Source organism: Lampris incognitus, chromosome 11, assembly GCF_029633865.1.
Source record: "Lampris incognitus isolate fLamInc1 chromosome 11, fLamInc1.hap2, whole genome shotgun sequence".
NCBI lineage: Eukaryota > Metazoa > Chordata > Actinopteri > Lampriformes > Lampridae > Lampris > Lampris incognitus.
In genome coordinates, this window is record NC_079221.1 from 27,612,151 (window position 1) to 27,633,868 (window position 21,718).

Genomic DNA, 21,718 nt, shown 5'->3' on the forward strand with positions numbered 1-21,718 from the left:
AGGGGGCGGCAGGAGTCCTGCTGTCCATCAAAAGATAATCCAAGTATTTACATCCCCACTGTGGACTAATGCAAATGACATGCCAAGTGATTTTGGTAGCATCCAGGAAATATGTCAAAGTATCCAAACAGGTGGATCGATTTTTTTTTTACAAACTTGCTTTTGAAAGATTCTAATAATAATAGACATAGTAATACTAGAAATAATAATTGAAATAATAACAATAGTAATGCATTTCATTGATATACAAGAAATGCAGCTCAAACGTCTTTGCACTAGAAAGAAGCAAACTAAAACAACCACAAGAAGGAAAGAAATGCACAAAAAAAGTCGTTTGACGAATCAACAGCAGCGAATGATAACTTTAAAAAAAATGTAAAATCGAATGAGACGATAAAACTAAAACAGCACAAGAATAAGAGATGAATGGGGAAATAGCAAAACTTAACCAAAGGTGGTCGTGTGTTTGTGTTTTGTTTTGAATTTTAACACACATATCTGTTCTTATCCCGGTGATTTTTTTTTTTTTTGCCCATCTTTTCACCAGCCTGCCCGTGCTGTGAGGCACCACAACGGGAGAAATGCAGTTGTCATCCATTCCTAGTGCCCCGCTGTTCACGGCGCAGCTGCGCACGGGAACCCCACCCCAACCCCACCCCCCCCACCCCTCCTTCCTCCTCCTCCACCACCCACCACCGCTGTTGTTTTATCATTAAATGGCGACATTAGTTCATATCATGTGATTCGAAGAGGATCGGTGGCACATTAGAGGCCCTAATCGCTGCCTATAGTCTGGCCCGCGATCCCAGTCCGCATGACCCCGCTGAGCGCAGCGCTTTCATTATGCGCCCTGAAAGCAGCGGGGATCGAGCCCAAACAAAAAAAACCCCACGAGGGTGAAAACTGTTTTTACACGCAGCCGGGCTCTGTGTGTGCGTGTGTGCGCGCGCGCCCGCGCGAGCAAAGGGCCGTTTTAGCTTTAGATCAATGGGACAAGTTATTGGAGTCTAGCCAACTCTAACAGATAGCAAAGAAAGGAAAAAGCTTGCCTCTTCAAAAAGGGGTTTTGTCATTCTGTCCTGTTCATCCCAAAAAAAAAACGCGCACGAACTGGAACAGCGACATTCCTGAAATTAAGAAACGCTTCCTTTAAATTTGGGACTATCATCATCGTCATTATCATCATCTTCATCACCATTATTTGCACTTGCTATCTGAGACGAAAAATCAAGTGGTCGTGCCTCATTATAAGCGGGCCCACCGACAGGTGTGAGAGAGGGACGTGTTGTCGGGGGCGGGGGGGGGTCAGACGGGGAAAGAGGGAGCGCTGCGGACGGACGTGGGAGGAGAAAGGAGATCACCTTACGTCAGTCCGACCGCGAGGAAACACTTGACGGACGGGGATCGTGACGCGGAAGGTCAACAAACCCGCGGCCCTCCTGTCGGGTAATGACGGCTATTATTTCAGCTAAACGCCGGCTCGGGATCTCGATAGATAAAGCGGTTAGGCATCCCCTGCCGGTCACACCCCAGCCACCCCCGCCCGGGAGTCCGTCCATGGCGCGCACATAGCGCCCTCCACTGGGAGAAAAGGCACATGGCCTAAAGGTAGAGGCGCCCTACTTTCTTTCCTTTTCACGCAGAAGTGAGGCAAAAAACAAAAAAACAAAAAACAGTTTGATACTAGGGCAAATTGCGCCGTTGGAAATGTCAATATTTGTTGTTTCAATGCTGTGGGAATAAAAAAAAAATATTCCAACAGTTATAGATCACAGTTGGCTGTTTGCATCTATCAAGGGCACCTTGGTCATCAAGATGACCCTGACCTATAGCCTGGTATTATCATAAATTCCTATAGGAAAACAATGCCTACAAGAATCCATTGTAAGCTGCGTAGGAACCGGCTGGACAACCGGTGCTTCAAAATCACTCTAACGGATGATCTTCGGATCATGTGTGGCCGTTGGACTCTTGCTTGTTAGTTTCCTGAATACCTTAAATGTTAATGCAAAATGCGAATACACCCGGTGAGAATCAAAACGCCCCCCAAATAACCTACTACTCAGTGTCGACCCCCCCCGCGCCCCTTTGTATCTTCTACACTGAAGTTCAAAGCCGTTTTGCACCAAATGCGATCAATAGAATTTTATCCCATTTTAATTTTACTCTTTATGGTAGTTAGAGCATATTTAATCCTGTGTCATAGCTGCAGCAGACTACAGCAATTATCATTAAAGGCCGTCTGTAGCCGTATTTTGTGTCCGTGTTTCTCAGTCTGGTCCTCGGGTACCACTAGTTGGCCTGCTGCTGTTTTCTATTCTTCCATGTGGTTCATTCCACTCACCCGTTGTTCCAGGTCTAAAAAAAAAAAACCCTCCCTGATTTGGGGCTGGATTGACCTACCTGGCACAAAAGGTGGATGTAATGAACTACCTAGCAGCTGTCGGCCTACTGGTGGTACCCGAGGACCAGATTGAGCAACAGTGTTAAGTAGCCCTTGTTAGTACAGTCCATGGCTTTTCTTCTAGCTTTTTTTTTATTTTACTTTGACCCAGTTTTCTTTCATGCACTTTTTCGGCCACAGCCATCTGAGCTCAGACCCACGTTTGCACATTCTTCAGACTATAATTATACTGACACCTATAGGCCTACACTTGTAAATCTCTTAACTGTAAACATCCGTAGATGTAAAGAGGCGTCTCTCGCCTCATTGTGCTACTGCAACCTACTATACACATTACAGCCTCCATCTTTTTTTAATCATTAGGGTACCTACTATTGTGTTTCACGTTGCTGTAAAAACAGTCCACCGAATTTCACTTCCGGGGTCCAGTAAGTCTCGTGTAGCCCAGCGTAGTTTTGGGTCCAAACCCCGGATGTTTACGTCACACCTTTGCAGACAGATGACCTCATGTTATCAAAATAGCACAATTCTTACTCCTATAAACATACCGACATTGGCTTCAGGTAGCGTTATTTAAAGATACGCTTTCAATGAACAGCTAAGGCGCATTATGAAACGCTCATTAGGAACTTAGCTGCGATGACATTGTGGGTTGCGGGATGCAATGGCCTGTTTTCCAGTCAATGGCAGGAGGCAGCGGGGAAGCGTGTTTCAAGATGGATGCAGAGCAGAATATGCCAACATGTTGATCTCCAGGTGGCGCCGTTTTACTTCACTCCCACGCGAAGGCTGGGACAAGTTTTCCCACGTGAACCCTCATTTTCTTACCGGCTGCACCACACCCTGCCCATTTATATCCATTCATCCATCCATTAGCTGCTCTCAGGGTCGCGGGATGCTGGAGCATATCCCAGCAGTCATTGCGCAGCAGGCGGGGAGCCACTGGTCATGCCGCCAAGCCATCACAGGGCCGACACACACACACACACACACACACACACACACACACACACACACACACCTAGTGACAATGTAGTACGGCCGATTCACCTGACCTACATGTCTGGACTGTGGGAGGAAACCGGAGCACCCGGAGGAAACCCACGCAGACACGGGGAGAACATGCAAACTCCACACAGAGGACGACCCGGGACGAACCCCAAGGTTGGACTACCCTGGGGCTCGAACCCAGCACCTTCTTGCTGTGAGGCGACCGCGCTAACCATTGCACCACCGCGCCGACCATTTATATCAGTAATCAGATATACATTTTCCTGTCTAAATATCTGAAACAGCATCAAATACATTCAGCAACATGTTTTCAATTTTCAAATGACTTTTCTTTCATCTCTGTATCCACAGCTTTTCTAAATCCTCAGGAAATGAGGGCGTGGTGTAGTCCTCAATAATATTCACAAGATGACCTTTGAATAACGAGTATAAACAAGGCTTGGCAGGGTTGGTTTCATATCATTTTATAACCTCGAGTGCCTTAGGCACTCGTCTACGTACAGCTTATGAGCATTGAGTATCAGAAGAGAGATCGGCTGAGAGAAGCTGGTCCTGGAAGAACACCTAAAAGTATAAAAACTGAATTCTACATTTTATACCCTTTTCTCAGTAGAAAAATACAAAATGCATTGGAATAGAAAATGTGTTTTAAGTTCAGTCCAACTTTAAATGCAATCACAGACCTCCCCCCAGGTTTTAGATTAAAATGAGCCTCCTCCTCACAAAACCCCCCACCCAACATGGTTGTCACTTAAGTGGAATAATAATACTTAAAAAAAAAACAGCTTTGGAAAAACTCTGGTAAGAAAATGAAATCATTTATTTAATGTAACCGTTTTGGCAGAACGGCCCACACGTTTGCATCAGACTCAAATCACAATCACTCACTTCCATTATTTACAGATAGGCACATTCACATTAGGCATTATAGCCAGCCACGGCGTCAGCCGCTGTGTCCACACCTTTAGCAGGCTTTAGTCAAAGCCTCCGACTCGGACATGAGCCACCGTTCCTCAATGATGAGGGAAAAGTTAACCCAGGGGTCTCCGATCCGGGATCAATTTCGGCAAGTCACAAGGTTAGGAGTCAGAGCTGGGATTGAAGACCTTTAGTCAAGAAAGCAGGAGCAGGGGGATTTCGGTACGGAAAAATACTCTTTTCGAATTTACTTTCCTCGTTTTTGTGGTGTTGCACTTAAAAACTATGCTTTTGACTGTACAGAGGAGTGTGCAAAGTATTGAGAACACATGCTCTCATCATGAAATAAGTAAAAACCAAGTGAATCCCTGTGAAAACGTTCATCTCTGTGGTCTCATACGTTACATTTCTGTTACTAAAGGGAGATGGATAAAAACATTCAAGTATGACACACAACGGTGATATAGGATGTTACAAAACCCAAACGGAAAGAAGGGTGGTGGGTTGGATAACAACATTTGGAAGATGTTCCTTTTAATTTGTGCACAAACTGTATAAATGTTAATATTTGTTGGGGGGAAATAGGGGTTTAACTCAAGACACAATTGGGGCTTTGGGGGTGAGTCTTCTCCATCTCTAAATCAAAGTTAACTGGGAGAAAGAAAGTGGAGAACAAAAACAAGTCTCAGTTTTGCTTAACAGTACTTTCTTTTTAGCAATTTATTGAAATACAAAGCAAATTCCAAATCCAGCTCAAAAGATTAAAAGTAAACACGGGGATAATTAACCCACATAAATAAAAAGAGGAACATTTGAGGAAATTAAGCTCATTATAAGCGTAACTCCAAAGAAAACTGACACTCAAGTACAGTAAAAAAAATAAGCAGAGCCTTAAAAGCCTTAAAAATGTAGTGTCTCATGCGTCACAGGACGTATCATGTCCTCCGTTATTCAGCGTATACCTGCATCCTAGTTATGCTCTCAGTGGCGCCGAGCAGCAGCCTCGCTTTGGGAGAACACGAAACGGTCGACAGGGCACGCTGGGCCTCTGAGGATTTTTATTTGGATCCATGTGCAACAAACCCCTCCCCCAATGTGAAAAGGAGAAAACGGATATACCAAGGAAAACGCAATAAATAACCAATTTTTTTTCTTCATTAAAAAGGCTTTATGTGTAAGAGGATGTTCAAGCTGAAGAGGACTTCACTGAGGGTTTAATTTTTCCTAGTTTATGTCTGCAACAGTGTCTGTCTCTGTCTTTCACTCCCCGCCCCTAGTTTCAGAAATATTTACACTTACTTCATAGCTGCCCAATCTGGGCTTTAGTACGTACATAATGCTACATTGCATGAATGGAGGCTCCTGCTAATGTCCAGAAAAAGAAGCGCAGCATGTCAGTTTGTTGGTCAGTCCACCCCTCCCTCTTAATGACACGCTATTCAATAGCTATTCGTTATTCAATATGCCACACACAGCCAGTTAGGTCCATCTGCTTCTCAGCGAGTGAATCAGAAAGAAAAAGAGAGGGAGTGACAGAGAGAGACAGCAGCAGAGACAGACTTCCTGACTCAAGACTGTCACATGACCAGTTCTAAATTGACTGACCTTCTCCAGGCTGCCATCTGCTATGGTGCAATAGTAAGAGAGCAGTCATAATGGCGCGCCCATAGGTTGGGAATGAAAGTAGCCAAGTGTTGAAGAACACCTTAAAAAAAAGAGACAGCCCTTTGTGACCTAGCGGTACGTCCTCCTTTTGCTCCTTCTTTGGTTCCTCACAGTGATGTCCCAGTTTGTTTCTGGAGTCCTCCGAAATGAAGAACAGGTAGAGGTAATTCTCTTTCTCTCCCTTTCTCACAAACTCGCCTGACCTTCCCCAATGCTTACTGTCACTCTACAAAAAACCTTAGACATAACATGCTGTGTGGAATGAGCCGGGTCATTTTGGTGAACACGCTTCCTTTGTGTTGTTTACTGGAGAAACAAATTGCATTAGTCTCCTCTACACCCCCCCCCCCTTACACCTTATCATCAAAGTCAGGCAGCTGGTTTTCAAGCTATACCTTTGAGGAGGAGGACAGATTTGGAGTAGGTAGGGAGAGGTGGGAGGGCCATTTCCTTCCCCTTTCACCACCCTGTCTCTCAAGAAACACCAGTCAGGGCTTCTCTCTTTCACCCAAATCCCCTTCCTGTGCATTTTGTGGAGCATAATCACAAGGAAAAGAATAAAAGCTATTCTTGTCAACCCCCCTCCAACTCCTCTACCTCAGACTCCATCACCAGAGTGGGAGTCCTAGCAGGTATACACCTTCTTTATCACTGTGTCCCTGTCGCTCGTGATGTGGGCTCTGGAAGTTGATGAGGCAAGAGGAAGAGGAGTGAGGAGACTGGCTCTTCTCCTCCTCCTCTTCCTCAGAGCTCTACAAACGGAAGACCAAATGTCAGTTACTCCCCATGCCCTCTTGCTTGCCGTCTTGGTCCTCCTCTTCCTGCTTTGCCTCCTCCTCCTTGGGGAGCTGTTTGTCTGTGTAAATATCCCTGACTATGAGGACCCTGGTGAGGAGGCTCTCCAGGACAGGGTGCTCCAGGGGAGCAGAGCTAAACCACACAGGGCCATCAGGACTCCAGCTTGCCTCTGGTTGCAGGTAGAACACATCTGCACGCTCCCTCAATGACTCTGAGCTAGAGTCATTGACAGAGAGAGAAAGACAGAGAGTGAGAGCGGTTTTGTTAGTACACAGCACATTTTCATCTTGGCTAACCTCAACACAGATCTTAGCCATGCTACCATTACCATAGAGGTGATCTGATGTCCTCATACTTCAAACAGTCAACACCATGTTTCAGGATGTGAACAGCAGTGAGTTATAATCACAGGACCATTTGGTGACCCCCCCGTCCCCTACTGTGCACTTGGTTTGGTAAAGGTGGCAAATATGAAGCAAACCCATAGACCCGTATCTCAAATAACAACACTCCCATAACTTTGGAAAATTATTGCATCCATTCCCTCAATGGCCAGATGTCGGCTCCATTTTTATTAACCACTTTGTGCCAGTCAGCGGTTTCAACCCACCACTTGGATATGTAGAGGTCGTAGATATCTCTCTCTTGCTGCCTGATAGGACACCAAGGGGCAGAGCCTTCCAAACCTTCATCTGGATCATAGTCTGACTCATCCTCTTCGGGTTTGCGCTTCCTTTTCCTGGAGCTCATTTGGACTGGTGAATCCAAAAAAGTGCAATTAAGTTAAGAGTGTAATCTATATCACTCTCTCTCCACACTCAAAATTCCTCTCATTTGGCGAAATGTAGTTTTGACCCTTGGCTTACCATGGAGTTCCTGAGGGATGGAAGGCACACGGGTGCAGGCAGTGGTTTCCTTGATGACAGGGTGGATGGTGTCTGGTCCATAGACATTGGCAAAGGAGAGGCGCAAGTGCTGTTCAACAGTGCGCAGGCTCAAGTGTTTGGTGTTCAGATAGACCAGAGAGCGCAGCAGGGAGGCAGGGCTCTGCTTTCCGAGCTGCCCACTGCTCCAGAGACTCTGCTCCTCCACACGACCCCACAGGGAGCCTGGACACCGCATCGGGACATGGAGGGGATAAAACACTGTTACTAACTGTATTTTAGGAAATTAAGTCATGATACCAAAATGTTACCAAATAAATGTTCCAGTCGGTTTAGGGATCATTATCATTTTATTGATAAAAAAATATGACAACGTGTTTTCATATTCATTAAATAAACATGTTGGCAATCAGGGTAGTTGTCTCAATTTATATGATGGAAAACTCTTTTTGGTATAAATCTACAAGTAGTAATGACATTATAGAAGTGAGAGCTCTGATAAAAAATGATAAATATCTAAATTTAAAATATACTGGCAAAGGTTCTTCAGGGTTTCAACTTAAAAGATGTACAATACGCCATTACCCACTTTAATAAGACATCATAAATTCAATAGAAGTTTGTTTTACTTCAGTTCTCATGACCATTACAAAAGCATGCCTTTTACAAGCCTCAAAATGGAGTCTGTAAAAGAGACGTAAAATTGTAAAGGCAAGTTGAACAGTTCCAAAACCCCAGGCCCCCTGGGAAAATGATTGGGGAAACAAATGCTCTCCCTTCCCTTAAACATCAAGCTTCAAAACTCTGGAGCTGCTCAGCAGCTAAAAGAGAAAACACATGCCTGACTGACCCTCTGTGCCTTCTTCACAATATCCCTGTGACACCAACAACCTGACTACTTCCTGCAGGGCCAACATGGGCCACTGGAAACTAGTTTTTCATAGATGGATTATTCAGTGTCCTCATATGACAATACAGTGCAATCACAGGGTATCAGGATGTGAACAGCAGTGGAGTTATAATCATTGGACACCTTTTTTATGCTGAGCGACGGGTGGCTGTTTGTGAGTGATCTCACAAACTTTGAACTTACCATCGGGAAGGACGCTGGGCTGCCAGCCTCTGAGGACCTTATTGAGCTCCTCCCCAAACTGCTGGTAGCATGGGTCATTGAACAAGTCATCATCTCTGCCTTTGGCACGAAGATGCTACACACACACACACACAAACACATTAACAGGCACATGCGTGCGCATGCACGCACGCACGCACGCACGCACGCACGCACGCACACACACACACACACACACACACACACACACACACACAGTTAAAAGCAGTCACACCATCACAGGCTCTAAGCCAGTTATCATCAGAGCCCCAATTTCTGTGGTTCCAAAGCAGTAATGGGTTGTATGGAAAATATAAATCACTATAATCAAGAATTTCACACAATATCAATAAGTATCACGATATTTGCTTGAATTTGCAAGAATACCATAAAAATCCAAACGAGATTCTTCACATTAAACTGTTGGTTAATGTAAAATATATTAATCCAGTTAGTCAAGTAAATTTTCTATGAGACAGTACAAGCCTGTTTCATGCTATAAGCAATCATCAGCGGTCAATGAAACGAAATGAATGTTAAGTATAATATGAAGCCAAAACTGGTTTTCAAATAATACTCCCTCAAACATTTTAGAATGCATTTTTTGAGAAATCTTAGGTAATACATTCATACTATCATTTATTTAGACAACAAAACTATGTATCATGATATGACAAAGTTGAATTTCATCTGGATACAATACCACTGAAAGATGATAAAAATGATTATATTGAAACTTTGCCCAGCCCCATTTGAAACTATCCTCAGCTCTCTTTCCATGACTTGAAAAAAAAAGTTTTTTCTAAATTACTATAGGGCAGAGTACCGGCTCTTAAATTCTGTGGTATTAAAGAAAAGGAAATGTGCTAGAATTATTCTCCAGTGCAGACAAATCTATTATAGTCAGCTTTCATAAAATCATAAAATTGAGTAATGGCCTTAGAAACTGTCCTGTAACTAAGAAATTACAAGTTTCACCCTTGCCCATAACCGTTCAAGGTTCATTTAGCAAGACACAGTTATGGGTTCACTTATTGTAAAACTGGAAAGGCTCAACATAAAAAAACTGCTACTACGCTTAAGATGTAGCTAAATCCTTCTATAAATGTATTTTTACATTTAAACATTCCATTTCTATTAAGTATTTCATACATTTACCAGAAAATCATGCTCGAAGTGGCTTTACATAATCCTGCGCTCCATTCTGAGACCATGCTGTTGTGCATCGAGCATGTGTTGGAGAGAGGAAGGGAAGTTGTGCATAAGCAATTTATGTCCTACAGGAAACAGTTCCTGCCATTTAGTTCCCCCTCTTCAAAATAAAAGAAAATTACTTTCTGATAGAAATAAAAACTTGGGAAAAACCAGTATGATTACTGAACCTTTAAAATATTTAATTTCATTTTATTATAGGTCACATTGATGCATGGTTTTATTTCTGTTAACGTGGAAAGGTTTATGCATTTGGTCGTGTGTGTGTGTGTGTGTGTGTGTGTGTGTGTGTCCACGGCTAATCTCACATACTAGTGGACCTATTAGCTTTAAATTTTTGTACAGTTATGACTTTAAGATCAAAAACCTCTTGTGATTGTGGCGATTAAAAACCTTTGAAAAACGTTTGTTCTTTCCACCGCCATTCCCTCTCTTCATTCACTCCCTAGCTTGCTCAGCCAACGTTGCTTTCTGCTTCCTGATAGGTCAACCGTGTGCATGCGTGACTCACATCTGCGGTTGAGTCAGATTGGGCAGCAACCGTGTCAAAACCAAAACATTATGTATTTGGGTATGAGTCTTGAAAGTAAACAAGAAGTCGATATTTTGCAAGCCAGCAAATCATTCATTGCTGATCTCAGCACAGGAGAACTGGAGGAATCAAAAATAATTTGCCTCATTCACCTCGCTGCCACGCAGCTGTGCCATAATCTCCAATGACTAACTGCATAATACATAACTATATATGATAATATAATATCTAACTATATAATATAATATATATAACTATATTGTGGGAGTGCAGGAATGAGGAGACGGAGAGATTGAGTCGAATCAATTCCGTTTACTCGCCTCACATAACAACACCGATACAGCACAATCCCTCGTGGCAACCAGCTAACCGCTAGGCTGCTGCAAACATGGCTCCCCGGAAACTTCAAGCAGTGCCTACGTCAGCACTCTAAAATGTCTGCCTTAAAGGAGCAGCAGCCCCTGGTGACTCTACCCTCAAATGTGTATCACCAAACAGGCCCCCCCAGAATTCACCATCACGAAAAAACGCAAAACAGTAATGCAACACAGTGAAACAGTCAACGTCTCAGGGGGCAGACCAGGTGGCCAAAATGGCTGCACTGAATGGGTATGGGGGCGGGGGCAGGGGACAGAGCTGGAGCCCGGGCAGGGGGGCGTCCATGCCACGGGGGCAGGGCCAGTTCGACCGGCTCACCCAGGTCCAAATGGGCAGGCTTGAGACGGTCCACCGAGACCTGCTCTGGCTTGCCCTCCATGTCCACCACAAAGTTCTTAAGCCCCGCTTCCAGGACGCGGAAGGGCCCGTCATAGGGGGGCTGCAGGGGGGTACGGTGGCTGTCGTTGCAGATGAAGACGTACCTGGCCGACAGCAGATCCTTGGGGACGTAGGACTGAGGGAGGCAGTGGTGAGATGTAGGGATCGGAGCGAAAGCGTTGGCACTGTCCCGGGCCACAGCCCAATGAGAAGCTGCTGACCAGGGGGCCACAGCGTCCAAGAGAAACTCACCCGGGACACGCAGCGGCTGGCCGTAAACCAGCTCGGCAGACGAGGACTGGAGGTCTTCCTTGGGGGCAGAGCGAAGGCCGAGCATGACCCACGGGAGGCGATCAACCCAGTTGCTGTCCATGAGGCTGGCATGAAGAGCGGCGTTCATAGACCGATGAAACCGCTCACAAAGTCCATTGCCCTGCAGGTTGTATGCTGTGGTGCGGTGGAGCTTCACCCCCAGCCCCCCCCGCGACTGCAGTCCACAGCTCTGACATGAACTGCGGGCCCCTGTCAGAGGTGAGGTCAGCCAGCGTGCTAAAACGGGCCACCCAGGACCCGATGAACGCCCGGGCCACCTCAGTAGACGTGGTCGATGACAGGGGAACAGCTTCCGGCTACCTGGTGGTCCTGTCCACCATGGTGAGAAGGTGAATGAACCAGTGGGAGGGGGGGGGCCCACCAGGTCCACATTCACATGGTCAAAATGCCTCTCGGGCACCAGGAATGGCGCCAAGGGGGCTTTGGTATGACGGTGTACTTTGGAACGCTGGCACGCCACACAGGAGTCAGCCCAGGCCTTGACGTCCTTCCTGAGGCCGGGCCAGACGAACTTGGCCCCCACCAGCTTAGTGGACGCCTTCACACCTGGGTGGGAAAGGCCATGGCTTCAGCACATTGAAGCCCAGTTCGAGCTGGGAGGAATCACGTCGGGGTCACCAATGTGGGAGTGCAGGAATGAGGAGACGGAGAGATCGAGTCGAGTCAATTCTGTTTACTCGCCACACATAACAACACCAATACAGCACAATCCCTTGTGGCAACCAGCTAACCGCTAGGCTGCTGCAAACATGGCTCCCTGGAAACCCCAAGCAGTGCCTACGTCAGCACTCTAAAATGTCTGCCTTAAAGGAGCAGCAGCCCCTGGTGAATCTACCCTCAAATGTGTATCACCACATTATAATAGAACTCTGTTATAAAAAGGCAATTTCAAGAGTAGGATTGATCTTAGTCACAGCTGGAAATCATCTCAGTAGCTACCATAAAACATTTCCCATGGCTGAGCTGTTTTCTTACTATTGTTTTATGAATGAGTCAGTCAGCTGAGCAGCCATTTGCCTTGGCCATAGCCAGGTCTCCAGGAATTTGTTTCAATTGGGAAAGTTGTAATTGTTCTTTCATGTCAGTTATTATTGGCCATGTTTCATGCTGTCCAGAGACGAAGACAAAGAAATGCACATTATGGGAATATCCGGGCAAGATGCTGAAAGCAGAAACAGCTGATCAGTCATGTGTGTTAAATGTTCACTATGTTAGAACTTATTCGGCGAAGGGGTTTCCATTTCCCATTTAGCGCATTAACTATTTTTCAAAAAAGGCAAAAACTGCCTCAAGTGAGCATAAAAACTTCTTTGCAAAATTGAGGTTTTTTTCGTTCGAATTTTGCCATTTCCATAAACTTTTTTTTTGGAGGGGGGGGGGGGTCTTCCCCAATTGTATCCAGACAATTAACCCACTCTCCGAGCTGTCCCAATCTCTGCTCCAACCCCTCTGCCGATCCGGGGAGGGCTGCAGACTACCACATGCTGCCTCCAATACATGTGGAGTTGCCAACCACTTCTTTTCACCTGACAGTGAGGAGTTTCACCAGGGGGACGTAGCGCATGGGAGGATCATGCTATTCCCCCCAGTTCCCCCGCCACCCCGAACAGGTGCCACAACCGACCAGAGGAGGCACTAGTGCAGCAATCAGGACACATATCCACATCCGGCTTCCCACCCGCAGACACAGCCAATTGTGTCTGTAGGGACGCCCGACCAATCCATAAACGTTTTCTAATGCAATACTTCAAAATGTGCAGAAAAAGTCATTATGTAAACACGGCTTCTGTCATTCTGCTCTGCCCCTCCCTGTTTCTCATCAAAGACACCAAGCAAGAGGCCTGGTCAGCCATGCTTGGAGACAGGCAGACACCAATGATTAGATATAGACAGAGAGACCAAAACTAAGCTTTCTACACACTTTTCTAAGCTATAGAATAGGATAGTATAATATCTTCATTTACATTTTGGAATTTGCCTTAGTCCTTAAATATAGTAATCACAGATAAATATATAAACATATTGCCAAATAATGATTCACATTGTTACCATATGTTAATGTTGGCATTCAATCGTTAACTTTTTTTCCTATATACATTCTGAAGCACTCAGGCTTGTTTGGGTATGACAACTAGAGAGGTGTTGGCTTTTCTGGACCGGAACCTGTAAAATGTGGGCCTGCCTGCTTCCCTTGTGGTGCCACTGACCTGCTGTATTCCCAGACAGAGGTAGAGGATGCTGTCTGGAGCGTAGCGCTCCCCGTTGGGCCTGCAGACCTCACGCACAAACCGGGACAGAGCTGTGCACAGCTCCGCCGAAGTCAGAGACAGCAGGTTGGTTCTGGACTGAACCGCATCAGAAGCTGGGGACAGACAACCACAGCTGGTGTCAGCAAACCAATCCTTTTTTTTGTTTTGTTGGTCATCTACAAATCTCTTTGCTTTTTCCACATAGTTTGAGTATTTTTATCTCCCTGCACTGTTGTGAAAACTGCACTAAAAAGGCACGAGAAGCAGTAACAGAGAGAAGCAGGTCAGGATGAAAGACAAAAGGTTTGAGATTAACAATTTCTGGTCAACAGAGAATTTTCAACAAATTTAAACTTAAAGACATAGTGGAACACAGGTCCTAACACCATGGTTTAAACAGGTTTTAAACTTAATGCGGGGGGGGGGGTTCAGTGACATGAGGCATTCTATAAGAAAGGGGATCCTTTCTTGTAGAATGCCTCATATCTATTTGCCGATTTTATGTTCACTATGGAAAATTACTTACGTTTATGCAAAGTGTGGCACTGATAAGAAACACTGGTATTATAAATCTCATCATTTCGGTGGGTACTTCCCTCTTTGGTACAGGTATCTTAAAAGTATCGGTACTTGATATCCATTGCTACTCATGAATGCATTCATTTAAAACATGTGTGGCCCCTGTGGTAATCAAACTTCTGACTTGGACATTGCTGGGACTATGATGTACCTTGTGAGGCATGTGGGTGAGGTTTATTCATATTGGGGGAGCTTCCTTACCTGACTTGGGGGAGACCTTTCCTTCAGCATCCTCTAATTGGTCGGTAGAGGACAGCGCCCAGCGTTTCCAAGCATTGACACCGTAACGGGACTTCAGAGGAAGACAGTGTCCCTCTGGATGTCTGTCTCCTGAGAGGGGGGAGGAGGATGAGGCTGGGATGGGCCCCTCCTCCACTGCTTGCCTCTTGTTCCCCTGCAAAACACACAGTCAAATACACAGACACACAAAAATTAGTACTACGATACTTGTGGGGCCATTCTGTTGACTTAAATTTATTTTCTTTTTTGGACCCCCCCTCCCTTTCTCCCCAATTGTATCCAGCCAATTACCCTACTCTTCCGAGCTGTCCCGATCTCTGCTCCACCTCCTCTGCCGATCTGGGGAGGTCTGCAGACTACCACATGCCTCTTCCGATTACATGTGGAGTCACCAGCTGCTTCTTTTCACCTGACAGTGAGGCATTTCACCGGGGGGATGTAGCGCATGGGAGGATCACGTTATTCCTCCCAGTTCCTCCTCCCCCCTGAACAGGCACCCCGACCGACCAGAAGATGCGCTACTGCAGCGACCAGGACACATACCCACATTCGGCTTCCCACCCGCAGACATGGCCAATTATGTCTGTAGGGACACCCGACCAAGCCGGAGGTAACTCGAGGATTCGAACCGGAGATCCCTGTGTTGGTAGGCAATGGAATGGACCGTCATGCCACCCAGACGCCTTACATTTATTTATTTTCTAACTCAGTACAATGGTTCTCATCCAAGCTAAAACTTTAAGCTTCAAATCCACTCAGAACCCTGAAACACCTTTTTTGCCCCTCACATGAGCACTCCTGATGTTCCCAAATACAGTATGATTCAGTGAGGAAAGGGTTAACGCGGGATGTTCTTAAAGAGGCAGGTTTTTTTTTTAATTTTGCCATGTCAGTTAAGGACAAGATGACCTCATCTGAGAGGCATCAACTGGGAAGAAACAGGTCTGAGAGCAACTCTTTCGACTTAACCGAATAGCTATATTTTCTTTTTTTATCCTCTCATGAATATATTGGTCTTTCTTTTTGTTCCCTATATGATCAGGACAACCCCAAAGGGACAGGAGACGAGGAAAAACAGGGAACATGTACTTCCTTGTATAGTATAGTCTGAATGTGGGGCACGTGATGTAATATTGAAGGCCTGCACCTGAAACATAAATTTGAATATGTCTGATTCAGTAATACAAGTGAGTGCTACATTTTGGAATCCAACCACCACTTTAAAAAAGTTTAGCTGTCTCTCACCCTCTGACGGCAGTCCACAGAAATATTTGTGTGAGTCGTTTCCTCATAAAAATATACCAATCACAGAATGTCAGGATGTGAACAGCATGGATGTTCTAATCACTGGAAACGACACCCTACCAAAGGTCTTGTATGGGCATAGATATATAAATGCATAAAGGTGTGTGCATTTGAGCATGTGTACTAACTGTGTGCGACTGTCTATGTGTGAGAGATGGCAAAATGGAACATGTGAGACAGAATATACACCTTTAGGTGAAATAGGATGTGATAAGTATATATAGACACACTTATGGGCAAGTGTGTTTCAGCATGGTGTGTGCGTATGTGTTTGCACATCAGCTGGAGTGCGTGCATGCGTGTATACGATACCTGCTTGTTGTACCAAGGTCGAGGTGATGAATCCTCCTTCTCCTCTGTTAGGACTGGAGGTAGACTGAAGTCCTCCTCCAACCCCTCCACTCCTGGAACAGGCTCCTGGGCTGAATCAGAGACAGACACATCAACTGTTAGTCTTCCTGCTATGGGTGACCTGGCTTTGTGTTCTGCCATCTCCTGGCTATGGCACACTACCTGAGCATACCAGGCTTTGAGTCTTTCAAAAAGAGCAAATAGACTCACCATTTTAGGGCTGACTGGCCCTATGAACTGAACAGACCTGACTATTAACTCAATAAGATGCAAAGGGTAATTCAATATTGTCATTACTCAGACCATGTTCCACTGCATGTTAACTGAAACATGAAAGATTTTTTTTTTATTTCGCCCCCTTTTTCTCCCCAGTTGTATCCTGCCAATTACCCCACTCTTCCAAGACATCCCGGTCACTGCTCCACCCCCTCTACCAATCCGCGGAGGGCTGCAGACTACCACATACTGCCACTGATACATGTGGAGTTGCCAGCCGCTTCTTTTCACCTGACAGTGAGGCGTTTCGCTGGGGGGATGTAGCACATGGGAGGATCACGTTATTCCCCCTAGTTCCCACTCCCCCCTGAACAGGTGCCCTGACCGACCAGAGGAGGCGCTGGTGCAACGACCAGGACACATACCTACAACTGGCTTCCCACCCGCTGACACGGCCAATTGTCTGTAGGGATGCCCAACCAAGCCGGACGTAACATGGGGATTCGAACTGGTGAGCCCCATGTTCGCAGGCAACGGAATACACTGCTACGCTACCCGGATGCCCCCCACATGAAAGAATTTTTAACAGCTTAATTTGAATTTTCCCTTATTTAGAACAAGGATTTAAATCAAAATACTGTGATCATGTAAATATAGCCATTTAAACGGTGAATGATGATGCCCATGTGTATATATATTTGTACACTTAACCCTGTAGTTACTTGATTAGCTGGTTTAGAGAATGACAGTTAGATGGGCCAGTAGCAAAATAATAGGTCACCCAATGTCTTCTAAATAGGCAACTTTCATCAGTGCACCAATTCTTGTGCATTAGTAAATGTTTGCTCACTTCTCCCTTTGGCTCATGCTGACCAACTGCTGTCTTTCTACAGTACACCAGACCCACAACCGAGGGTTGGCCGGTATCCATTTTTCCACACTGTTGAACAGTCCCCTAATATTACCAGGGTATATGATATCACCAGGTCTAAAAATAAATACATTCTCTATATAAGTTTGATTTCTTATTATTGTTAATAATAATACATTTTGAAGGGAACTGTGGAAAGCTGTTTTTGCCACACTGCCATGCAAATTTGCTGGCTATCAACTGTTGCTTATAGTTATTACTTTCGGTAACACTTTATTTGAAGGGGTGTGCATAAGACTGACATGACCATGACATGACACCTGTCGTGAACATGAAGGAATCTGTATGAATGCTTATGACTGTTATCATTAAGTTTCATTCGGTCAATTATGTCATTTTTAATCCTAAGTGGATATTGTTTGAGATGTCTGTTTTCGAGCTACAGACGTGCAAAATATATGAAATTGAACAATTCAGTCCCACTCCGTTAGCTACAACAATGACATCCCAAATAATATCAACTTTGCATTAAAAATGACATAACTGACCAAATGACACTTAATGACAACGTTCATAAAGATTCCTCTATGTTCATGACAGGTGTCACATCATGGTTATGACAGTGTCATGTCAGTCTTATGCACACCCCTTCAAATAAAGTGTGACCTTACTTTCTTGTTAAGCCTGGATTGGTGGTTTTGTAAAATAACTTCCTTCCAAGCAACTCATTAAGCATATCAAGTGTTTGAATTATGGCTTCAGATGATTTGTCCACTGTGTGGAATGACAACAGTTTCTTTAGCTATACATGTTGCCACTGTGCCTGTATAATTTTTCCATCACACACCATCCTGTTTGTAGGCTTGATAGCAAATGCACCTGTTATAGTTGGTCGTAAAGGTCCAACCCAACATTTACACAGAAAGTGAAACATCTGTAATTATCTGATCAAAAAGGGCAAGTGTGGGCTGTTATAAATTGTGAATGGACAAACAGTTGGACAAATTTTATGTTGGAGTTGAAATGGATACTGTCATCATTACTGTAATACCGCCCAACCCCACCACAATCCTCTGCCCTTACATGAGGTGACCTAGACAATGGGTCCTGAAATAACCAAGGGGGAGGAATTTTAATCCAAATTACTATAATGCTTCTATAAAAAAAAACATGCAGTCAGATTTTGTTGTATAAGAGCCCCTTCACTGTACAGAGAGAGAGAGAAAAACAATAGATGATGCCCACCAAATCCAGTTGTGAATGAAATCATCCTTCAATAAGTTATGAGTTATCTAAAAGTCTGTGGGCAAATAACTTCATAGCAATATCATAAAACAAAGTGCTCCAGAAAGCAAGGCTTTTACTGATCCACCAATCTAACTATCCAAAATAGAGTTGATTTGTGCACACTGCCAAGTGTGAAACATGCTAAAAATAATCAAATATGGCTGTGAAAACATTTAAAAAGGTCAGGGTAATAAAATGATCTGTATTTCAAAGACTAACAACCTTAGTATTTATTGTAATTCACTCTTTCACTCAACTTTGCATCATTAGATTGAATGAATGGATGGATGAATAGAAGGTTCCTCACATTTTACATCTGTACAATCTACATGTGTACAATTTGATTTTCTATTTGATTTTTTGTGTGTGTATTCATTCATCCATTTTATGTTTGCAGGGTGTTAAGGGAGGGGTTCTTCAATAAATCATGATTACCGATTTGTCTTATATATCTTATGTCTGACCTACCAAGACAAGCTCTTAACAACTGTAAGGTTGATGAGGCAGTATTTTCAACCATATGCTATGTTTCAAATCAGTCTTAGTAAGAGAATTAAGCTCTATTTCTATAAAGCACCCACTCATTGCAAAGAACTGTTCATCAGTGGAAAAAGAAGCAGTCTATGTTTTCTGAATATTGAAAAACCCCATTAAATCAACCGACTGGTGAACCAACCACATGGTCCTAACATCAACTTTTTCAAGTATCTAAATCTAAATTCAACTTGTTTACCTTGACAATAGTCCATCTCCAAGTCCAGCTCAGGATCATATTTCTCCTCTTCCTCTTCCTCTTCCTCAGAGCTGCTGCTAGAGGACAAGCTGGAATCTCCCCTTCCACGTTCTTTCTTCACCTTCGCCGGTTTCACATCTAAAACACACAGACGTGGCAGGTTGTCGTGGGAATCTTAGTGGCAGTCAGCAGGGTGTCTTTCAGATTGGATATGATAAATGGACTGCATTTTAGCTTTTCTAGCTGCAACAGCCACTCAAAGCACTTTACAAATTAATTAATGCCTCTCACACACACACACACACAAACACACACACACACACACACACACGGCGGTATCAGCCATGCAAGGTAACCAGCTCATTAGGAACAGTTGGGGTTTAGGTGTCTTGCCCACAACTTAAAAGGAACTTTCAAGTTTTGGAAAAGGAACTGCAACCCTAGTTCACTTGGAGTTGAAAAAAGCCTTTTATGAACATATCTTCAAAACTTCTCTGCCCCATTCTGGCAAAAACATTGCGGCTGAAACATCAATGTTTTTAATTAAGTATGAAAATGTGCTGCACTATCCAACTCAAGACCTTTTCTTACCAGTTAGAATAGATTTTACGACCAGTTTTGCAATTTACTTCTCACTACATCAAATGTAACAAAAAGTAAAATGACACTCCGCGGTGGTGTAGCAGTCTAAGCATCGGCTTTGTGTCGATGCAGCTGCCCACTGGGGACGGGGGTTCGCGCCCCGGTCTCGTCAGATCCGACTATGGCCAGACTCAATGAAGCAGCAATATTGGCAACGCTGTCTTCGGGAGGGGGGCGGAGTCGGCTTGTGTTCGTCACATGAATGCGTCTCTGTGTGTGTCCGAAAAAGCAGTGGTTTGGCATGGATTCGCCTTGTCATGAAAGTGGCGAGGCGTCTCCTTCGAGACTGCCGGCCGGAGAGATGCAGTTGGCGAATGCATGCAGTATGAGGGTGGGTGTCTGAACTAAAATAGGGATCGATTGGCCACTAAATTGGGAGAAAAAAGGGAAAAATCAGAAATAATTTTAAAAAAAAAGTAAAATGACACTGGGTGTCTACAATCACATTAAATGTGTAGTTACAATATGAACTTGAGTATTTCAAACAAGCAACAAGACCCAGAATTTCCAAGACTGTTAAAACATTTTGGCAATTCTCAAACATTTGTTTCAACCAACAAAAAAAAAAAGTCATCTCAACTTTATGCTAATCCTGCAGAGCTGCTCAAGACTTGCTGTTAAAATGCAATTCATTAAATGCTAACTGCTTCAGATATGTTACCTGGCTTCTGGTCTTCTGCGATTATATCGGCCATAGCCAGCAGGTCCGCCTCCAGGGGGTCAGTGGGCACCTTGGTCTTTAGTTCAGAGATGGCTTGAATGATCTGCTCTGCTCCCTGCAGTGTGGTGGGCAGGAATACAGGCACTGGTACCTGGTTTAGGAGGGGGATACAGGCTTTGGTTAGAGCGTCCACGCATTTACATTTCCGTCATTTTGTAAAACCCTGCCTTCTGCTGCAGACACTGGGCAGCTCCACAGAAGTGATTGGAGGTTAAGCAGGCTACTATTCTTAATATTATGAACATCATTATTCTCAATATACTGTTATGAACTGCATACCTTTTCCATTATTCAATTTTACTTGATTTGAAGATTATAGCCTTGCTTTGGCTTATTTTCTTCTTTGTTAAAGACATGCCTGCAATTTAAGTCTCTTAGCATGGTTAGTTTTTAATCTGTTGGCTTGTCTACTTACAGTGACTTGTAACCCCAATATGTATTGGTAAACAACATGTATTGGTATATATCAGTTTAGTTCTCATCTTACCGGTACGGGCATAGAGACTGGTGTAGGCGTGACCTGGGAGTACATATTCATGGGCACTGGGATGAAGACCGGTACAGGGATGGGAACAGGAATAAACTCTCTCTTCACGCCATCATCCACATCTGAGGAGCCATCAGAAAAACAGGTGTCGCACAAGGCCCAAAAAATTGTGGATTCTTTAAGCCAAAATTACTTCATAACATCAAGTGAACATGAATAAAGCAAAAGGGGGTTGGTGGGTTTAACTAAACCTGCATGGATGGATAGAGCATATGGCTGGATACAGGACAAATGAGGTAACACACACTGTGTAATGTTCCCAAAGGGTGTTTACTTACTAAATTCATGTTTTCGAAAATGTTTCAAATGAATAAAAATATACACTCACCGGCCACTTTATTAGGCACACCTGT

General features: G+C 44.3%; 1 protein-coding gene across 3 annotated transcripts in view; it reads right to left on the reverse strand.

Moving 5' to 3' along the window:
• Nucleotides 1-4,220: 4,220 nt before the first annotated feature.
• The window catches only part of zmym2 (zinc finger, MYM-type 2), a 57,474-nt gene continuing 39,976 nt past the window's right edge, over nt 4,221-21,718 (reverse strand). For 2 of the 3 annotated variants that reach the window (XM_056289537.1, XM_056289536.1), the window contains exons 16-25: nt 21,306-21,427; nt 20,759-20,909; nt 19,456-19,593; nt 16,310-16,419; nt 14,654-14,846; nt 13,832-13,986; nt 8,774-8,888; nt 7,663-7,905; nt 7,407-7,551; nt 4,221-7,012 (exon numbers count right to left, since the gene is read on the reverse strand). In XM_056289537.1, coding sequence (XP_056145512.1) covers nt 6,772-7,012; nt 7,407-7,551; nt 7,663-7,905; nt 8,774-8,888; nt 13,832-13,986; nt 14,654-14,846; nt 16,310-16,419; nt 19,456-19,593; nt 20,759-20,909; nt 21,306-21,427 — 1,613 coding nt within the window. In that variant the 3' untranslated portion in view covers nt 4,221-6,771. The remainder of the gene's footprint in view (nt 7,013-7,406; nt 7,552-7,662; nt 7,906-8,773; nt 8,889-13,831; nt 13,987-14,653; nt 14,847-16,309; nt 16,420-19,455; nt 19,594-20,758; nt 20,910-21,305; nt 21,428-21,718) is intronic. The other variant, XM_056289539.1, reaches the window with a different exon arrangement.